The 14,000-nt window shown below is 37.5% G+C and overlaps 1 protein-coding gene across 3 annotated transcripts in view; it reads left to right on the forward strand.

Moving 5' to 3' along the window:
* The window catches only part of ENOX2 (ecto-NOX disulfide-thiol exchanger 2), a gene marked incomplete at both ends in the record, with an annotated part of 204,751 nt that overhangs the window by 183,973 nt on the left and 6,778 nt on the right, over nucleotides 1–14,000 (forward strand). For all 3 annotated transcript variants that reach the window (XM_080719277.1, XM_080719275.1, XM_080719276.1), the window contains 2 exons: nucleotides 8,326–8,433; nucleotides 13,733–13,841. In XM_080719277.1, coding sequence (XP_080575403.1) covers nucleotides 8,326–8,433; nucleotides 13,733–13,841 — 217 coding nt within the window. The remainder of the gene's footprint in view (nucleotides 1–8,325; nucleotides 8,434–13,732; nucleotides 13,842–14,000) is intronic.

Raw genomic sequence — 14,000 nt, forward strand, 5'->3', positions numbered from 1 at the left:
TACCATTTGTTGAAATGGGCTTGCTATCTTTTTTCCAGTGTATGTTTTTGGCCCCTTTGTCAAAAATTAATAGGCCATAAGTGTGTGGATTTCTGAGTCCTCTAGTCTGCTCCGTTTGTCTATGTGTCTGTTATTGTGCCAATACCATGATATTTTTATTACTATGGCTTTGTAGTATTGTTTGAAGGCAGATATTGTAATCACTTTTCCCGCATGGTTCTTGTTGCTGAGGACTATTTTGGCTATTCTGGGTTTTTGTTGTTCTAAGAATTTAAGGACTTATATTTCTATGTCAGTGAGGAATGACCTTAGTAATTTAATGGGTACTGTATTGAATCTGTATATCACTTTTGGAGGAATGGCCATTTTGATGCTATTTATTTTACCTGTCCAAGAGCATGGGAGATCTTTCCATCTCCTAAGTTCTGCTTCAATTTCTTTTTTCAATATTAGTTATAATTTTCCTTATAGAGGACTTTACCTCCTTGGTTAGGTTTATTCCTAAATTTTTTATTTTTTGTGGGATATCCTGAGGGGGAAGTGATTTCTGGATTTCTTTTTCAGTGAATTTATGGTTGGCATACAGGAAAGCTTCTGATTTTATAAGCCTTAAGTTGAGTTTTCTGAGTCGTCTTAGTATTTTGCCACCTGCAAGTAGGGACAGCTTTAGTTATTCTTTTCTATTTGTATGCCTTTGATGTCCTTCTCTTGCCTTATTGCTCTGGCTAGAATCTCAAGTACTATATTGAAAAGAATTGGTAATATTGAATATCATTGCCTTGTTCCTGTTTTAAGGTAGAATTCTCATAGTATTTCTCCATTTAATAAGATGTTGTCTTTGGCCTATTGTATATTTCCTTTATGATGCTGATGTATGCTCCTTCTATTCTGACTCTCTGCAGTTATTTTAGCTTAAATGGATGTAGAATTTTATGAAATGCTTTTTCAGCATCTATTGAAATAATCATGTGCTTTTTATTTTTGGTTCTATTTATGCGATGAATTACATGGATTGTTTTTCATATATTGAACCAGCCTTGTATACTTGGGATGAACCAGACTTGTTCATGGTATATGATTTTCTTGATGTGGTTTGGAATGCACATTGCTAGTATTATGTTTAGCAGTTTCACTTCTAAGTTCATCAACAATATAGGCGTATAGTTTTCTGTCCTTGAGCTTTCTTTATTTGGTTTTGGTATTAATGTGATGTTGACTTGTAGAATGTATTTGGGAGAGTCTCTTTTTTTCTATTTCATGGAATGGATGGAGGAATAACAGAATTACATCTTCTATGAAGTTTTATAAAATTCACTTAGGAAACCATCTGGTCCAGGGCTTTTGTTTGATGGTAGGCTCTTTATTGCTGCTTCAATCTCTTTGATTGCTATTGGTGGATTTAAATTTTTTTATCTTCTTGACTCAGTTTAGAAAGGTTGAATGCATCTAAAAATTTGTCAGTTTTTTTCTAGATTTTTTCCATTTTGAAAAAAAAGCTATTTTTTTTCAAAGTTATTTCTGATAATCCTCTGCATTTCCACACTGTTGGTGATAATATCTCTGTAACAATGGGGAAACTGTTCTGGTGGCAGATGTGTTGGCGGGGGGTCCTGTTGGGCTCCCAAAACTGTTATGGTGAGATGTATAGCCACAGATTCTCATTAGCCCAAACTCTTGCTGGAAGCTTAAATGAGTTTATTGTTAACAAAGACGGAAAGATAGGACAGATTTAATAAAGCCCTGTAACGGAGGTAGTTTGGGGGGAGTGACTTAAAAAGAAGTCACCCAAGGTTTTTCTTGACTTGGGACATTTTATACCCAGTCTTTTGACTAGATTAGATTTGTCCTTTCTCCAGGGAAGGTCTTTTGATGTGGGGATTCCTTCCTGTAAATCTACCCTGTCTCAGGCACAAACTCCAAGTTTTTTGTTACACCCCAAAATGTGTTAGTTGATTATCAAAATCTGGGGTCTCTTGGAGGCTCATGGCATCCTCCTACATCTTTGGGAAGTTCCCTTATCTTTAAAATGTAAAAGACCCTGGACCTCCTCATAAGCCATCCTCCACCATCCTTGGGGAAGTTTGCTTCTCTTAGAAATGTAAAATACTCTGGCTTCCTCTATTCTCTTGCTAATCTCCCCTGGCATCTGGAATTCTGCAGCCCTTTCCCTGAAGCTCCTGCCTTTCTAATACCAAAGATATTTTCACACCATTTCCCAATACCAATATATCCATACATTTTAAATTATTTTCCAATACTAGCACATTATTACATTTTGAAGCCCTTTCCCAATACTGGTACAATCACCTTTTTCAACTCTTATTTTAGTAATCTGGATTGATTCTTTCTTTTCATTAAGTTGAATAGTGGTTTATCTATCTTGTTTTTTGTTTTTTGTTTGTTTGTTTGTTTGTTTGTTTGAGAAACCACGTTTTGGTTTTTTGGTTTTGTTGATTTTCTGTACAGTTTTCTGATTTTAATAATTTTCTTTCTTCTACTGGCTTTGAATTAAACTCTTCCCGTTTTTCAAGGGCTTTGAGATGTTTCATTAGGTCATTTATTTGGTGATTTTCTGTTCTTATGTGGGCACTCGGTGCTATAAATTTTTCTCTTAATGCCACATTTAAAGCCGGGCACGCTTGTAATCCCCTTGCTTGGGAGGCGGAGACAGGAGGATCGCGCAGGTTCGAAGCCAGCCGTGCTGGCTTAGGAGACCCTGTTTCCAAAAAATAAAATAGGTCTGGGAGTATAGCACAGAGGTAGAAGGGCTTCCAGGAACCCCAGTACCATCAAAAAAAAAAAATACCACATTTAAGGTATCCTAGAGGTTTTGATATATTGTGTCTCTATTTTTGTTTGTTTTTAGGAATTTCTTAATTTTACCCCTTACTTTTTCTATGACCCATTCCTCTTTCAGCAGTATGGTGTTCAGTCTCCATATATTATTTATGTAGTTACTCTGGATCTTCTTATAGTTGATTTCTAGTTTTATTCTATTGTGGTCTGAAAAGACGTGGAGGAATATGTCACAATTTTTAAATTTTCAGGTGCTCACTTTGTGGCCCAGAATGTGGTCTATTTTGGAGGATGTTCCTTGAGCATCTGAGAAAAATGCAAACTCTGCTGTAGTTGGGTAGAATATTCTGTATGTATATAATAGACCCATTTGGTTTATGGTGTTCTTTAGGTCTGAGGCATCTTTACTGACCTTTTGTCTAGATTAGTCTAATGATATTACAGGAGTGTTGAAGTCTTCCAATATTATTCTATTGGGATCTATGTGTGACTTAATGTCACAAGAAGTTTGATTTATAAAAGTGGCTGCACCTGTGTTTGGGGAATAATGTTCAGTATCTTTATTTCCTCTTGCTGGATTATTCCTTTTACCTGTAAAAAGGACCTGCTTTTTCTCTTCTGATAACCTTAGTTCTGAAGTATGATTTGTCTGATATTATAGTTGTGCTCCTGATTGTCTTTGTGTTCCTTTGTGCTGGATTACCTTCTCCAGCCCTTCAATTTTAGTTTGTGAGTATCCTTATAAGGTATATTTCTTGCAGGCATCATAGAGATGGATTCTGGTTTTTAATCCATTTTGCCACCTTATATTTTTTATTGGGGAGTTAAGGCTGTTTATATTCAGTGTCAGTATTGAGAGATGATTTTGAATTCCTAACATACTGAGATTTAACTTGTGTTTGAGGTACTGTTTGTTCTTTACTATTTTGTTTGATGAAAATTATTCCCTGGTTCTGGCATTTATTATTTCTTCTTTGTAATTCATATCTTTGAGTATTTTCTCTACTGCTGATTTGAAAGACATAAAATCTTTCAGCTCCTGTCTGTCATGGAAGATTTTTATTTCCCTGTTAAATTTGAGAGATAGTTTGGCTGGGTAGGAATATTTTGGCTACAAGTTGTTTTATTTAAGAGTTTGGAATATGTTACTCAAGGCACTCCTGGATTTCATGACTTGATTTGGGAAGTCTGGAGTGATTCTAATTTGCTTGCCTTTCAATGTCATTTGGTCTTCTGCTTTTATTGGCTTTAACATTCTCTCTTTGGCTTCTACATTAGTCAGTTAAATTATTATGTACTGTTGTGAAGCTTTACTATGATCTTGTCTAAAGGGGGTTCTATAAGTTTTCTTTACCTGTATATCAATCTCTTTTGTTATTTTTGAAAATTTTTCCAATATTTCTTCTTTGAAAAGATTGTTGATGAATAAATGAAATTTTTGGTACTGTGAAAAAGAAGATTGTTGATCCTTTTTTTCAGCTTCTATTCCCTCTTCTATGCCAATTATTCCTCTACTAACAGTTTTTTCTGGCTTGTAGAATGCTATTTTTGAGGCAATGGAGATCGGGTGTCAGCAGGACTGGTATGTTCTGCTTTCCTTTGGTCGCCATCTTACCAGCATTTTTGTTTGTTTTTTTTTATTAATATACGTTCATTTTTGGCTTGGTCATTTTCTAAGAGTGAGATTATATTTCCTAATCTATTGTTTATAGTTTGCATTGATGCCCTCATTTCAATGATTTCATCCTTTACTTTCTTCACATCTTCTTTCTAATTCCTATTAAGACTATCAGATTTTTGTTTATTTGTTCCTTTATTTCTTTTATACTTTCTATAAATTATTTTCAGAAATTCTGTATCATTTCTGCTGTTATTATTTTCATTTATCCTTCTGGCAATCTCTGCAATTATTTGTTGTTGGGTTTTGTTATTATGGGGTTGCGGGAACTCATTGCCTTTTGCTATCCTTCTTTCTCATAATTTAAGATTTCATAAGTTTGTGTCTTTGTTGCTTTTGATAGCTTTCTCTCATTCTATGGTTGTCAGCTTCTATATATAAGGGCAATTTGTGTTGTAGTCAATAGTGAATGTTGAGTGAGGGGAAGGTGCTGATGTAGTAAATGCAAAATTAAGGTAAAGTAACAGGTCAGATGGAATACGATGAGATTTTTTTATGTAGTGAAGTAATATATAGTAATGATTAGAGACGGTGTTTATATAAGAGGATTCTAGTAACCAGTGTAGAGTATTTAGCAATAGTGTTATGAAGTATATTTAATACAAGACAAAGTAAAGAAAAAGAAACAGAGTATATATAAAAGAGGGAGGAAGCTTGTAAAAGGGGTGGGGAAGGGAGCAAACAAATAAATACACACACACACACACACACTCAAAATAACAACAACAACCAAACCAAAAAACCCTACAAATAATATTGAGCAAACTTGGCTTCTGAGGTCCTCCTAGGTCTGTGTGGATTCTTTCAGCCTTTTACACATCCTATATTAGGTTCTAGACAATGTTCTGAGTGCTCTCATTTGCTTTATAACCTATAGCAATGATGTCAGTTTGTAGCCCCACTCTTTGCTGTCCTGTCTGTGCAGGGCTTGAGTGCCACAAGCACCTCACGTGCTGCAAGCCTGGGTGGCTGAGGCCTCCACAGGGCCTATCCCCAAGTCTTTATCTATGCCAACAGCTGATATCATTGGGGCTGGATCTAGTGTAAGTGCAGGTCTTCACACTTTCCACAGACCCTGAGTCCATATCTCTCCCCATCTACATAAGTGCTAGGTGCCACTGTGACCAAACCCAGTGTATATGTAACAGTTCGTGCTCCCCACAGATTAGACTTGGTTTGTCTGACTTCTCCATGGTCACCACAATTGGATGGTCTGTAGCAATCTCCTGAGGCCTTACTAGGGCACTGTGCCCTGTGGACTGTAGTTTTCTTTGACAGATTGGCCCAGGGGTCTGTCTGGTAATCCTCACTATACTCTGCCCACATCCTTACCAGGGTGAACTGCAAAGTCTCAGACCTTGTGAGTCTATTGCTTGCCACACATGTCCCTGCAGCCACACTGGGAAGTCTCTTGCAGTGGCAGCTAGTTTACTTACAGGGTTCTTGAGCACCACTGTGGATCTCTGGAGGACACAGTGAGTTCTGCCACCGCTGTCACATGTTATAGCCAGGCTTTTGGTCAGTAAGATCTCTGTGGAGTGTTTAGCAAAGTGCTGACTGCTTACAATTCCAATGAGCTGCAGCCTCTTGTTTTTTATTTTTATTTGTTTTATTTGGAAACAGGGTCTCACTAAGTTGCTGAGAGCCTCACTAAGTATCTGAGGCTGGCTTCGAACCTGTGCAATCCTCCTGTCTCAGCCTCCCAAGTGCGGGGATTACAAGCGTGCACCACCACACCTGGCAAGTCATTGGCTTTTTTGCTGGAGGTCTCTGGAGACTGCAGTGCCTATAGTCCTAGCACATATTGGCAAGATGTCATTGCCATGGCCCTCGTGGCCACAGCCCTTCCCCAGGGTAGGTGGGCAGTGTTCTTTCCTACCTCTATTCTATTAGCTTTGGTTCCACCCCCTTTTAATTTTTCATTGCTTTGTTCAATTTTTTCCATTTTTTCTCTTGTCAAGATACTCTTTTAATGGCAATAGAGATTGTCAGCAGGATTGAAATGTGCTGCTTCCTTCAGTAGCCATCTTCCCAGACATCTACCCTTGAACACAATCTAAACTTTTCTTTATGCTTCAGAAAATTATTTGAAATATACATTGGGCCTCAGGGTCTTTATGAAAAACCTCAATTATTTAGATAGGAAAAAGTGCTGATGAATAAGTATCTAGCTAATGGAAAGATAAATAATACATATTTTTAGAAGGAATGTCAAGAATCCTAGTCTTTATTTGGTTGGGAGTGGAGGCATGGGTTTGTAAGTATTGATGCTTTTTATGCATAATGGCAATTTATTTCTATACAGTTTTATGTTGTTTCCACTGTCTTACCTACACATAATTCTGAGTATAAAAGTAAATGAATACATCCAACTGCAAATTGCATTTGGATTAATTATTGCACAATAGGTTCTAAATATCTAGAAATTTGGTGCAACTATGACCACAGCAAGCCTACAACTTAAGGTGTCATCATCTTTGACCATAATAAAGGAATAGTGCTTCTGAGTAAGGGTACTATCATCTTCTGTCCTGCTAGACTAGCAACAATTTCCTTACAACTGAAATTTTACAATTTTTTTAGGTCTGTGACTTAGAATTATCCAGAACAAAGATAATTGCTAACTGGAAATTAAAAATGAGAACAGGTAGTATCTTCTGCCACCAGCAGCTCCATATTGTTACTTTGGCCTCCGTTTTCTTTCTGTTTGATGAGTGATATAACATTAATATTTCACCTTCCCTATTGCCAAAATGTGTAAAGTAATGCTTACCTTCCTTTTATTGTCATCATGGAGTTTAATTAGAACACATAAATTATATCAGAGATCTTGCCACCAAAAAAAAAAATGTCTCCTCAGCTATACTTAAAAGAACTTTGACAGAGCATGTTGTATCCCTCTTTTTACCCTTTCCATAGTTCTTTTGCAAGCCTTTCAAGAGTAAGACTTTGGAAACATTTTCTTATTGCTTTTCCTCTCTAACATTGATTTTTAAACCATTGTACGTAAAGATAGTTTGCAATTTAAACGCACTTTGAGATCAATTACCTTGTTTTTATATATTAATCTCTTCAAAAACCTCAGTGTGAATTAGGTCTCTACCACCAAAAAATTAATTCACACATTTAACTTTTAATGGGAAAATATGAATGTAGCAATAATGAAATTTCTTTCATCTTATCTCAAAAGATAGTATAATAATATAATATAAAATGGTAGTTAAGAACATGGATTCTGGGGTTAACCTGGCCTGGTTTTAAAAAGAGTTTTGCCATTTCTGACTGAATGTACTACTTAGGGAAGCCACTTACCTTCTATAAGCCTCAGCAATAATAGCATCATAGGGTTGTTGTGAGGCTTAAATAATTTCATGCAAATGAAATTATATTGTATTAGGCTCTCAATGAATAGTATTCATTATAATTATTAACAGTGATAAATACCTACTTATATGAAAATTAACATATGGGAAATTTGGATTATTTACTACTTTCCTCATAGAAATAAAACATAACTTGGCAAATAGCTATTTGCAAAAATGCTTCACACATTAAATTCACATCTGTGCAGCAATCAAAATACTGCCCACAAAATCTTTATTATGACTTACACTTAACTCTGGCTAGAATCAGGAAGAAGTTATGTGACTGGATTAATTAGTTTCTCAAGCCCAAGCTCAAAGAAAATTCATAAGAGCCAAACAAAATAACTTGATTTCTCTACATTTAAAAAATAGCCTGTATGCTGGGGGGATGTGAGGGAGACCTACCAGTTATTTAACTACAGACAAGGATTTTAAGTGAATTGTGGTTTTTAATTAAAATTTAATTGCCTTTGGTCTTTCTTGTAGCATTTACTCAAAGTCCAAGAGGAATACAAAAGGAAAGAGGCTGAACTTGAAAAAATCAAAGATGACAAGTTACAGGTGGAAAAAATGTTGGAAAATCTTAAAGAAAAGGTACAGGAGTCCTAAGTGGCCCTTTCTCTTTTCCCCTTTTTCAATGACAGTGATTCTGCTCTGGAAGTTTCTTCAGTAGAAATCAATATCAAATGTTTGGTTTGTTGGGGATTAAAATTGCCTTTCTAGGATTATTCTTATTTTAAGGTTTCTGATTTTAAGAATGACTCTTTAGCATTTGTAAAGGTCCTGGAGAATATACTTCTCGGTGAATAAAGTCAGTCAATCCCTAAAGTTCCCCAGTCTTCCCTCTTAGAGAAGACCAGGGTGTATAACTCTTTTCTGTTTACTCTTGTCAAGCAAATAGGAATGTAGAAAACTCATGTGACACAAAGTACTTTTTTTTTTCTGGTACTGGGGTTCCTGGAAGCCCTTCTACCTCTGGGCTATACTCCCAGACCTATTTTATATTTTGAAACAGGGTCACTTAAGCAAGCATGGCTAGTTTCGAACCTGCGTGATCCTCATGTCTCCACCTCCCAAGTGCAGGGATTACAAGCGTGCACCACCACACCCGGTGACACAAAGTACCTTTAATTAAGCATTTCGTTAAAGGAAGAAACACAAGTGAGAATAGAGCATAGATGGTTCTTTGTAGACAGGTCCAGCTAGTGTAATCATGACCAACTAGAGGAACCTAAAGGGAAAAAGCAATCAGACATGGTATTCTAAAGCTAGACAATAGCAACAGAGAAGGCAAGAGACTTTGAAAGTGGACTCACCTGACCAGATATTAAAATGACCTGTGCATGCACAGTAAATAAAAAGTTTCGTACTGATTCATGAATGCACAATCAGATCATCAGTGGAACAGAAGAGTTCAAAAGTAGATCCAAGAAAATATAAGAATTGAATGTAATAAACACTATTTCAAAATATGAAGAAAAATTGAAATTTCGTAAATGATGTTATGACAATAACTGAGAGCCCTCTGGGAGGTCTAACATATGGATGGATTATTACCATGAGTCCGGTGCCCAATCTATTTAAGGTATATAAAGTCTAGTAAAGTCGGATATGGTGGCACATGCTTGTAATCCCAGTACTTGGGAGGCTGAGACAGGAGGACCCAGGTTCATGGACAGCCTCAGCTACTTAGTGAGGCCTTTGCAACCCAGTGAGACCTTGTTTCAAAATAAAGAATAAAAAGTAGGGCTGTGGCTAGCTCAGAGGTAGAATGCCCCAGGTTCCAACCCCAGTACTGCCAAAAAATAAATAAAAAATAAAAAAATAAAGTCTAGCAATAGGTGTCTCCTTGTCATACTTCTTTTCTCAATGACAAAATATTCAACTGAAGTTATTCTCTGAAAAAGAAGGCTCATTGAGTAGAACTACCTGGTTTTAATGTATCAGAAGGAAGAGAAAAATTAAGAGCTTGGACCAAGAGTTCAAAACCAATGGCAATACAGTCTCTCAAGAGTTTCTGCTCTTTATCTTCTGGGCTAAGCTCAGGAAGATGGACAGTGTTTCCCCCAGGGTATCACTAGGAACTGGAATTGTTGAAATGAATGATTGAAAGTATTTTCTTCTGGAAGCCGTTTGCAATATGCTTTTAAGTTTTCCACATCATAAAACCAACACACTTTTCAGTTTCATGGGTGTTTTTTTTGTGTGTGTGTGGTACTGGGGCTGGAACTCAGGGCCATTCTACCTCTGAGCAACACCCCCAAGCCCCATTTTTATTTTTATTTTTGAAACAAGGTCTCACTGAGTTGTGAAGGGCCTTGCTAAGTAGCTGAAGCTGTCTGCAAACCGTGATCCTCCAGCCTCAGCCTCCCAAATGCTGGGATTACAAGTGTGCACCACCACACGCACCCTTCATGAGTGTTATTAAAGGAGCAAGCACAATCCCTGATAAATTCATTTCAAGCATTTAATTGAAAAATGCCAAAGCTGCTATACTTATTGGGACTTTCCTCATACTATCAGAGCTTTTAAGTTGTCCCAAAGCTGCCGCCTAGCTTGGTTTCACTTTCCACATGAAATGAACTGTGTAGCCAGAGGGCTGTGGATGTACAGAGGGTTACACTAATGACATTGTGCTTAGAATAACTCTTTAGGATTGACATCACAATTTGACTAAAGAAAATTTTGAGTGTAAGCAGCTTTCTGCTTTGTAAAGAATTTTACTTAAAGAAATGAGAGATCAGATAGCCTAAAAATGAGTGTTTCCCATTTTGAAATGGAATATCCCATGGAGTGGTGGCTAAAGAGGACAAGGAGAGAGATCCAAAAGTGATTCAGAATATGTTTCTTTTTCTGTTTTTTTAAGCAAAACTTTTTCAGAGAAATTCATGACAGTTCGTTATAAATTGATCTTCTCTGGGAAGCTGATTGTGGCCAAATATTTCAACCTGACATAATTAGGAAGCAAAGTACCATCACATTAGACTGCAAAAGAATTTCAGGTTGAAGGGAAAGAAGTAGATTTTGGTGAGGAGGGATCTTTTTTGTTGTTTTTATTTGGGTTTCTTGACAGTAAGGAACAGGGTGAGTTATTGTCACTGTTTTGCAATATAACAATGGGACTTCTGTCTGTCTTACTACAGAAAGAAATGACTTTAAATCTGCTAGTATAATTTAGAGTAGCCAGGCGTGGTGGCACACTCTTGTAACCCCCGCACTTGGGAGGCAGTGACAGGAGGATCACACAGGTTCGAAGCCAGCCAGCCTCACTGGCTTAAGAGACTGTTTCCAAATAAAATATAAAATAGGTCTGAGAGTGTAGCCCAGAGGTAGAAGGATTCCATCACCAGTACCACCCAAAAAAATTAAGGTAAGAAACATTCCTGTAATATACCTTCTATTTTTTAAATACCAACTATAATAAAGTCAAAATCAGGTTTTAGAAGGCAGCAGTTCTTTTCAAGACAGCTAAAACATTTCAGGAAACCTTAACATTTTAAATCACTCCAATCTGTTAAATTCTCATACTTAAAAAATGGCCTACTGGATCACTTAATCTAACCTGTAGCTTAAAAGTGAGCAAGTGGTTTAAATCAAATTTGGCATAATGTTTACTTCCTGGATTGCATTCTAAAGGCCACAGTTTGAATGGATCATTCAAAAAGGAGTTCCACAAAACATATAAGCTTTAGAGACCTCTTTAAAGAAAACAGAAGGAATCTTGTCCCTGCAAAAGGCTTGTGGAAGGGAAAAAATGAAAAAAAAAATCTAAAAATCTAAGCATTACCTGCCCCCCCAGGAGCATTTCCCCAGCATTTTCTTTTTCTTTTTTTTTTTTTTTTTTTTTTTTTTTTTTTTTGGTGGTACCAGGGGTGGAACCCAAAGGCTTTCTACCTCCGAGCTATACTCCCAGACCTTTTTTTATATTTTATTTGGAAACAGGGTCTCACTAAGTTGCTGAAAGCCTCACTAAGTAGCTGAGGCTGGCTTCAAACCCATGTGATCCTCCTGTCTCAGCCTCCCAAGCATGGGGATTACAAGCGTGCACCACCACACCCGGCTCAGCATTTTCTTTTAAAACATTAAAACACTGAAGCAGTGAGACTGAAGCTAAAACAGTAGTTTCTTTTTTTATTGTTGTTATTCCTGGGGATTGAACTGAGGATGATTCTACCTTCAAGCTACATTGCTAGCACTCCTTTAATTTTTTATTTTGAAACAGTGTCTTGCTAAATTATCAAGGGTCTTTCTAAGTTTCTGAGGCTGGCCTCAAACCTGCAATCTTCCTATCTCAGCCTCACAAGTACTGGGATTATAGGAGCAGTAATTCTTTTATTCCTCTGAAGGCTCTTCTTTCACCTACAGAAGGCTTTTTCATTACATGCATAATACAGAAAAGTTGTTCTGAGCATCCTAAGACAGAACGGAAGATCCATGAATGGATCCATGTCTGGAGGCATGGATTTCACCTGAGCATGTCTTCCAGAACCTACCTGCTACACCCAGTGAGAGAAAATTTTTCAACAAAGAAGGCCACTGACTAACTAGAATTAGGTCATTTCTTGCTATAAAATCAGAAATATTCTAGCTGATAATGTCCTTATTCCAAAGAAGAGAGGGAGAGAGAGTCACTAGTCAATAAATCAAGGCTCTCATTTTAGTTCAAATGGCAACAGTTTATTAACTGTGAGTAAACTGGCTACTTTACAGATTCTCCATTCAGAGATGTGACTTACCATTAGCAGAGCATGGACCTAAAATTAAAAAGAAAAGAAAAAAAGGCCCTCGTAACAGAATGACTGGAGATAAAACACTGGTTCTGCTACTTCCTATCAATATGAACTTAGCTAACTTAGATAATTTCTCCTAGCCTTACTTTCTTCATCTGTGGAATGGAGATAATATATATCTAACAGTAGTTGGCATCTAATTAATGTACAATAAATGTCAAGTCTGGTCCTCCACATTTACTTATATAGACTCAAGAATGAGGAAGACCGGGCATGGTGGCACACACTTGTAATGCCCGCGCTTGGGAGGCTGAGACAGGAGATTCGAAGCCAGCCTCAGCTACTTAGTGAGGCTCTCAGCAACTTAGTGAGACCCTGTTTCCAAAAAACATAAAATAGGTCTGGGAGTGTAGCCCGGAGGTAGGAAGCCCCGGGGTTCTGACACCAGTACCACCAAAAACAAATAAATAAATAAATGAGGAATGTAAGCCAGCTATGGTGGTACACAGGAGGATCAAAACCCAGTACTTGGGAGGCTGAGACAGGAAGATCACAGGTTCAAGACCAGCCTCAGCAACTTAGCAAGACTCTTGGCAACTTTGTGAGACCCTGTTTCAAAGTTTAAAAAAATAAAACAGGTCTGGGGATATAGCTCAGCAGTACAATGCTCCCCTGGCTTCAATCCCCAGTACCCCATACACAAAAATGATGAGGTATGCATAAAAACAAACTGGAGAAGATAAATGTTTCTGTGTTGTAAGCTGTATAAAGATGCTTTTGTAATTCATATTCTTTCCCCTCCCTATTTTTGTTTTTTTTGGGGGGTTTTTTCTGTACTAGGGATTGATCCCAGGGGCATTCTACCTCCAAGCTACACCACAGCCCTGTCTTTTTTAATTCTTTATTCTGAAACAGAGTATCACTAAGTTGCAGAAGGCCTTACTGAGTATCTGAGGCTGGCTCCGAACCTGTGATCCTCCTGTGTCAGCCTCCCAAGTACTGGAATTACAAGTGTATGCCACCACACCCCTCACATTCTATAATCCAAACTGGGCAGTATTGTTTTTATTGTCTTGTGTTAAGATATCTGTTGTGTAGTTAATTGAAACCAACTTTATTGCCAGATATGATGAACTGACCCAGGAAGCATGTTATTCCCACAGGAAAACTGTGCTTCCAGACTGTGTACATCGAGCCAGGAAAGTGACTACCCTCTTGAGAAGACAATGAACAGTAGCCCTATCAAATCTGAACGTGAAGCACTGCTAGTGGGTAAGGAAGCTAACATGCACACCCATAGGATACTGGGGAGGAAGTAAGGCGTTTACCCAAGATTGATTAGCACATGCCATGCATTTATGAAGCATGACAATGCAAGGACCCAGAGTCCTGGAGACAATGGGGTAAGAAAGATTTCCATACAAATTCTAA

This window comes from Muscardinus avellanarius (genome assembly GCF_963383645.1).
Source record: "Muscardinus avellanarius genome assembly, chromosome: X".
Classification (NCBI taxonomy): Eukaryota; Metazoa; Chordata; class Mammalia; order Rodentia; family Gliridae; genus Muscardinus; species Muscardinus avellanarius.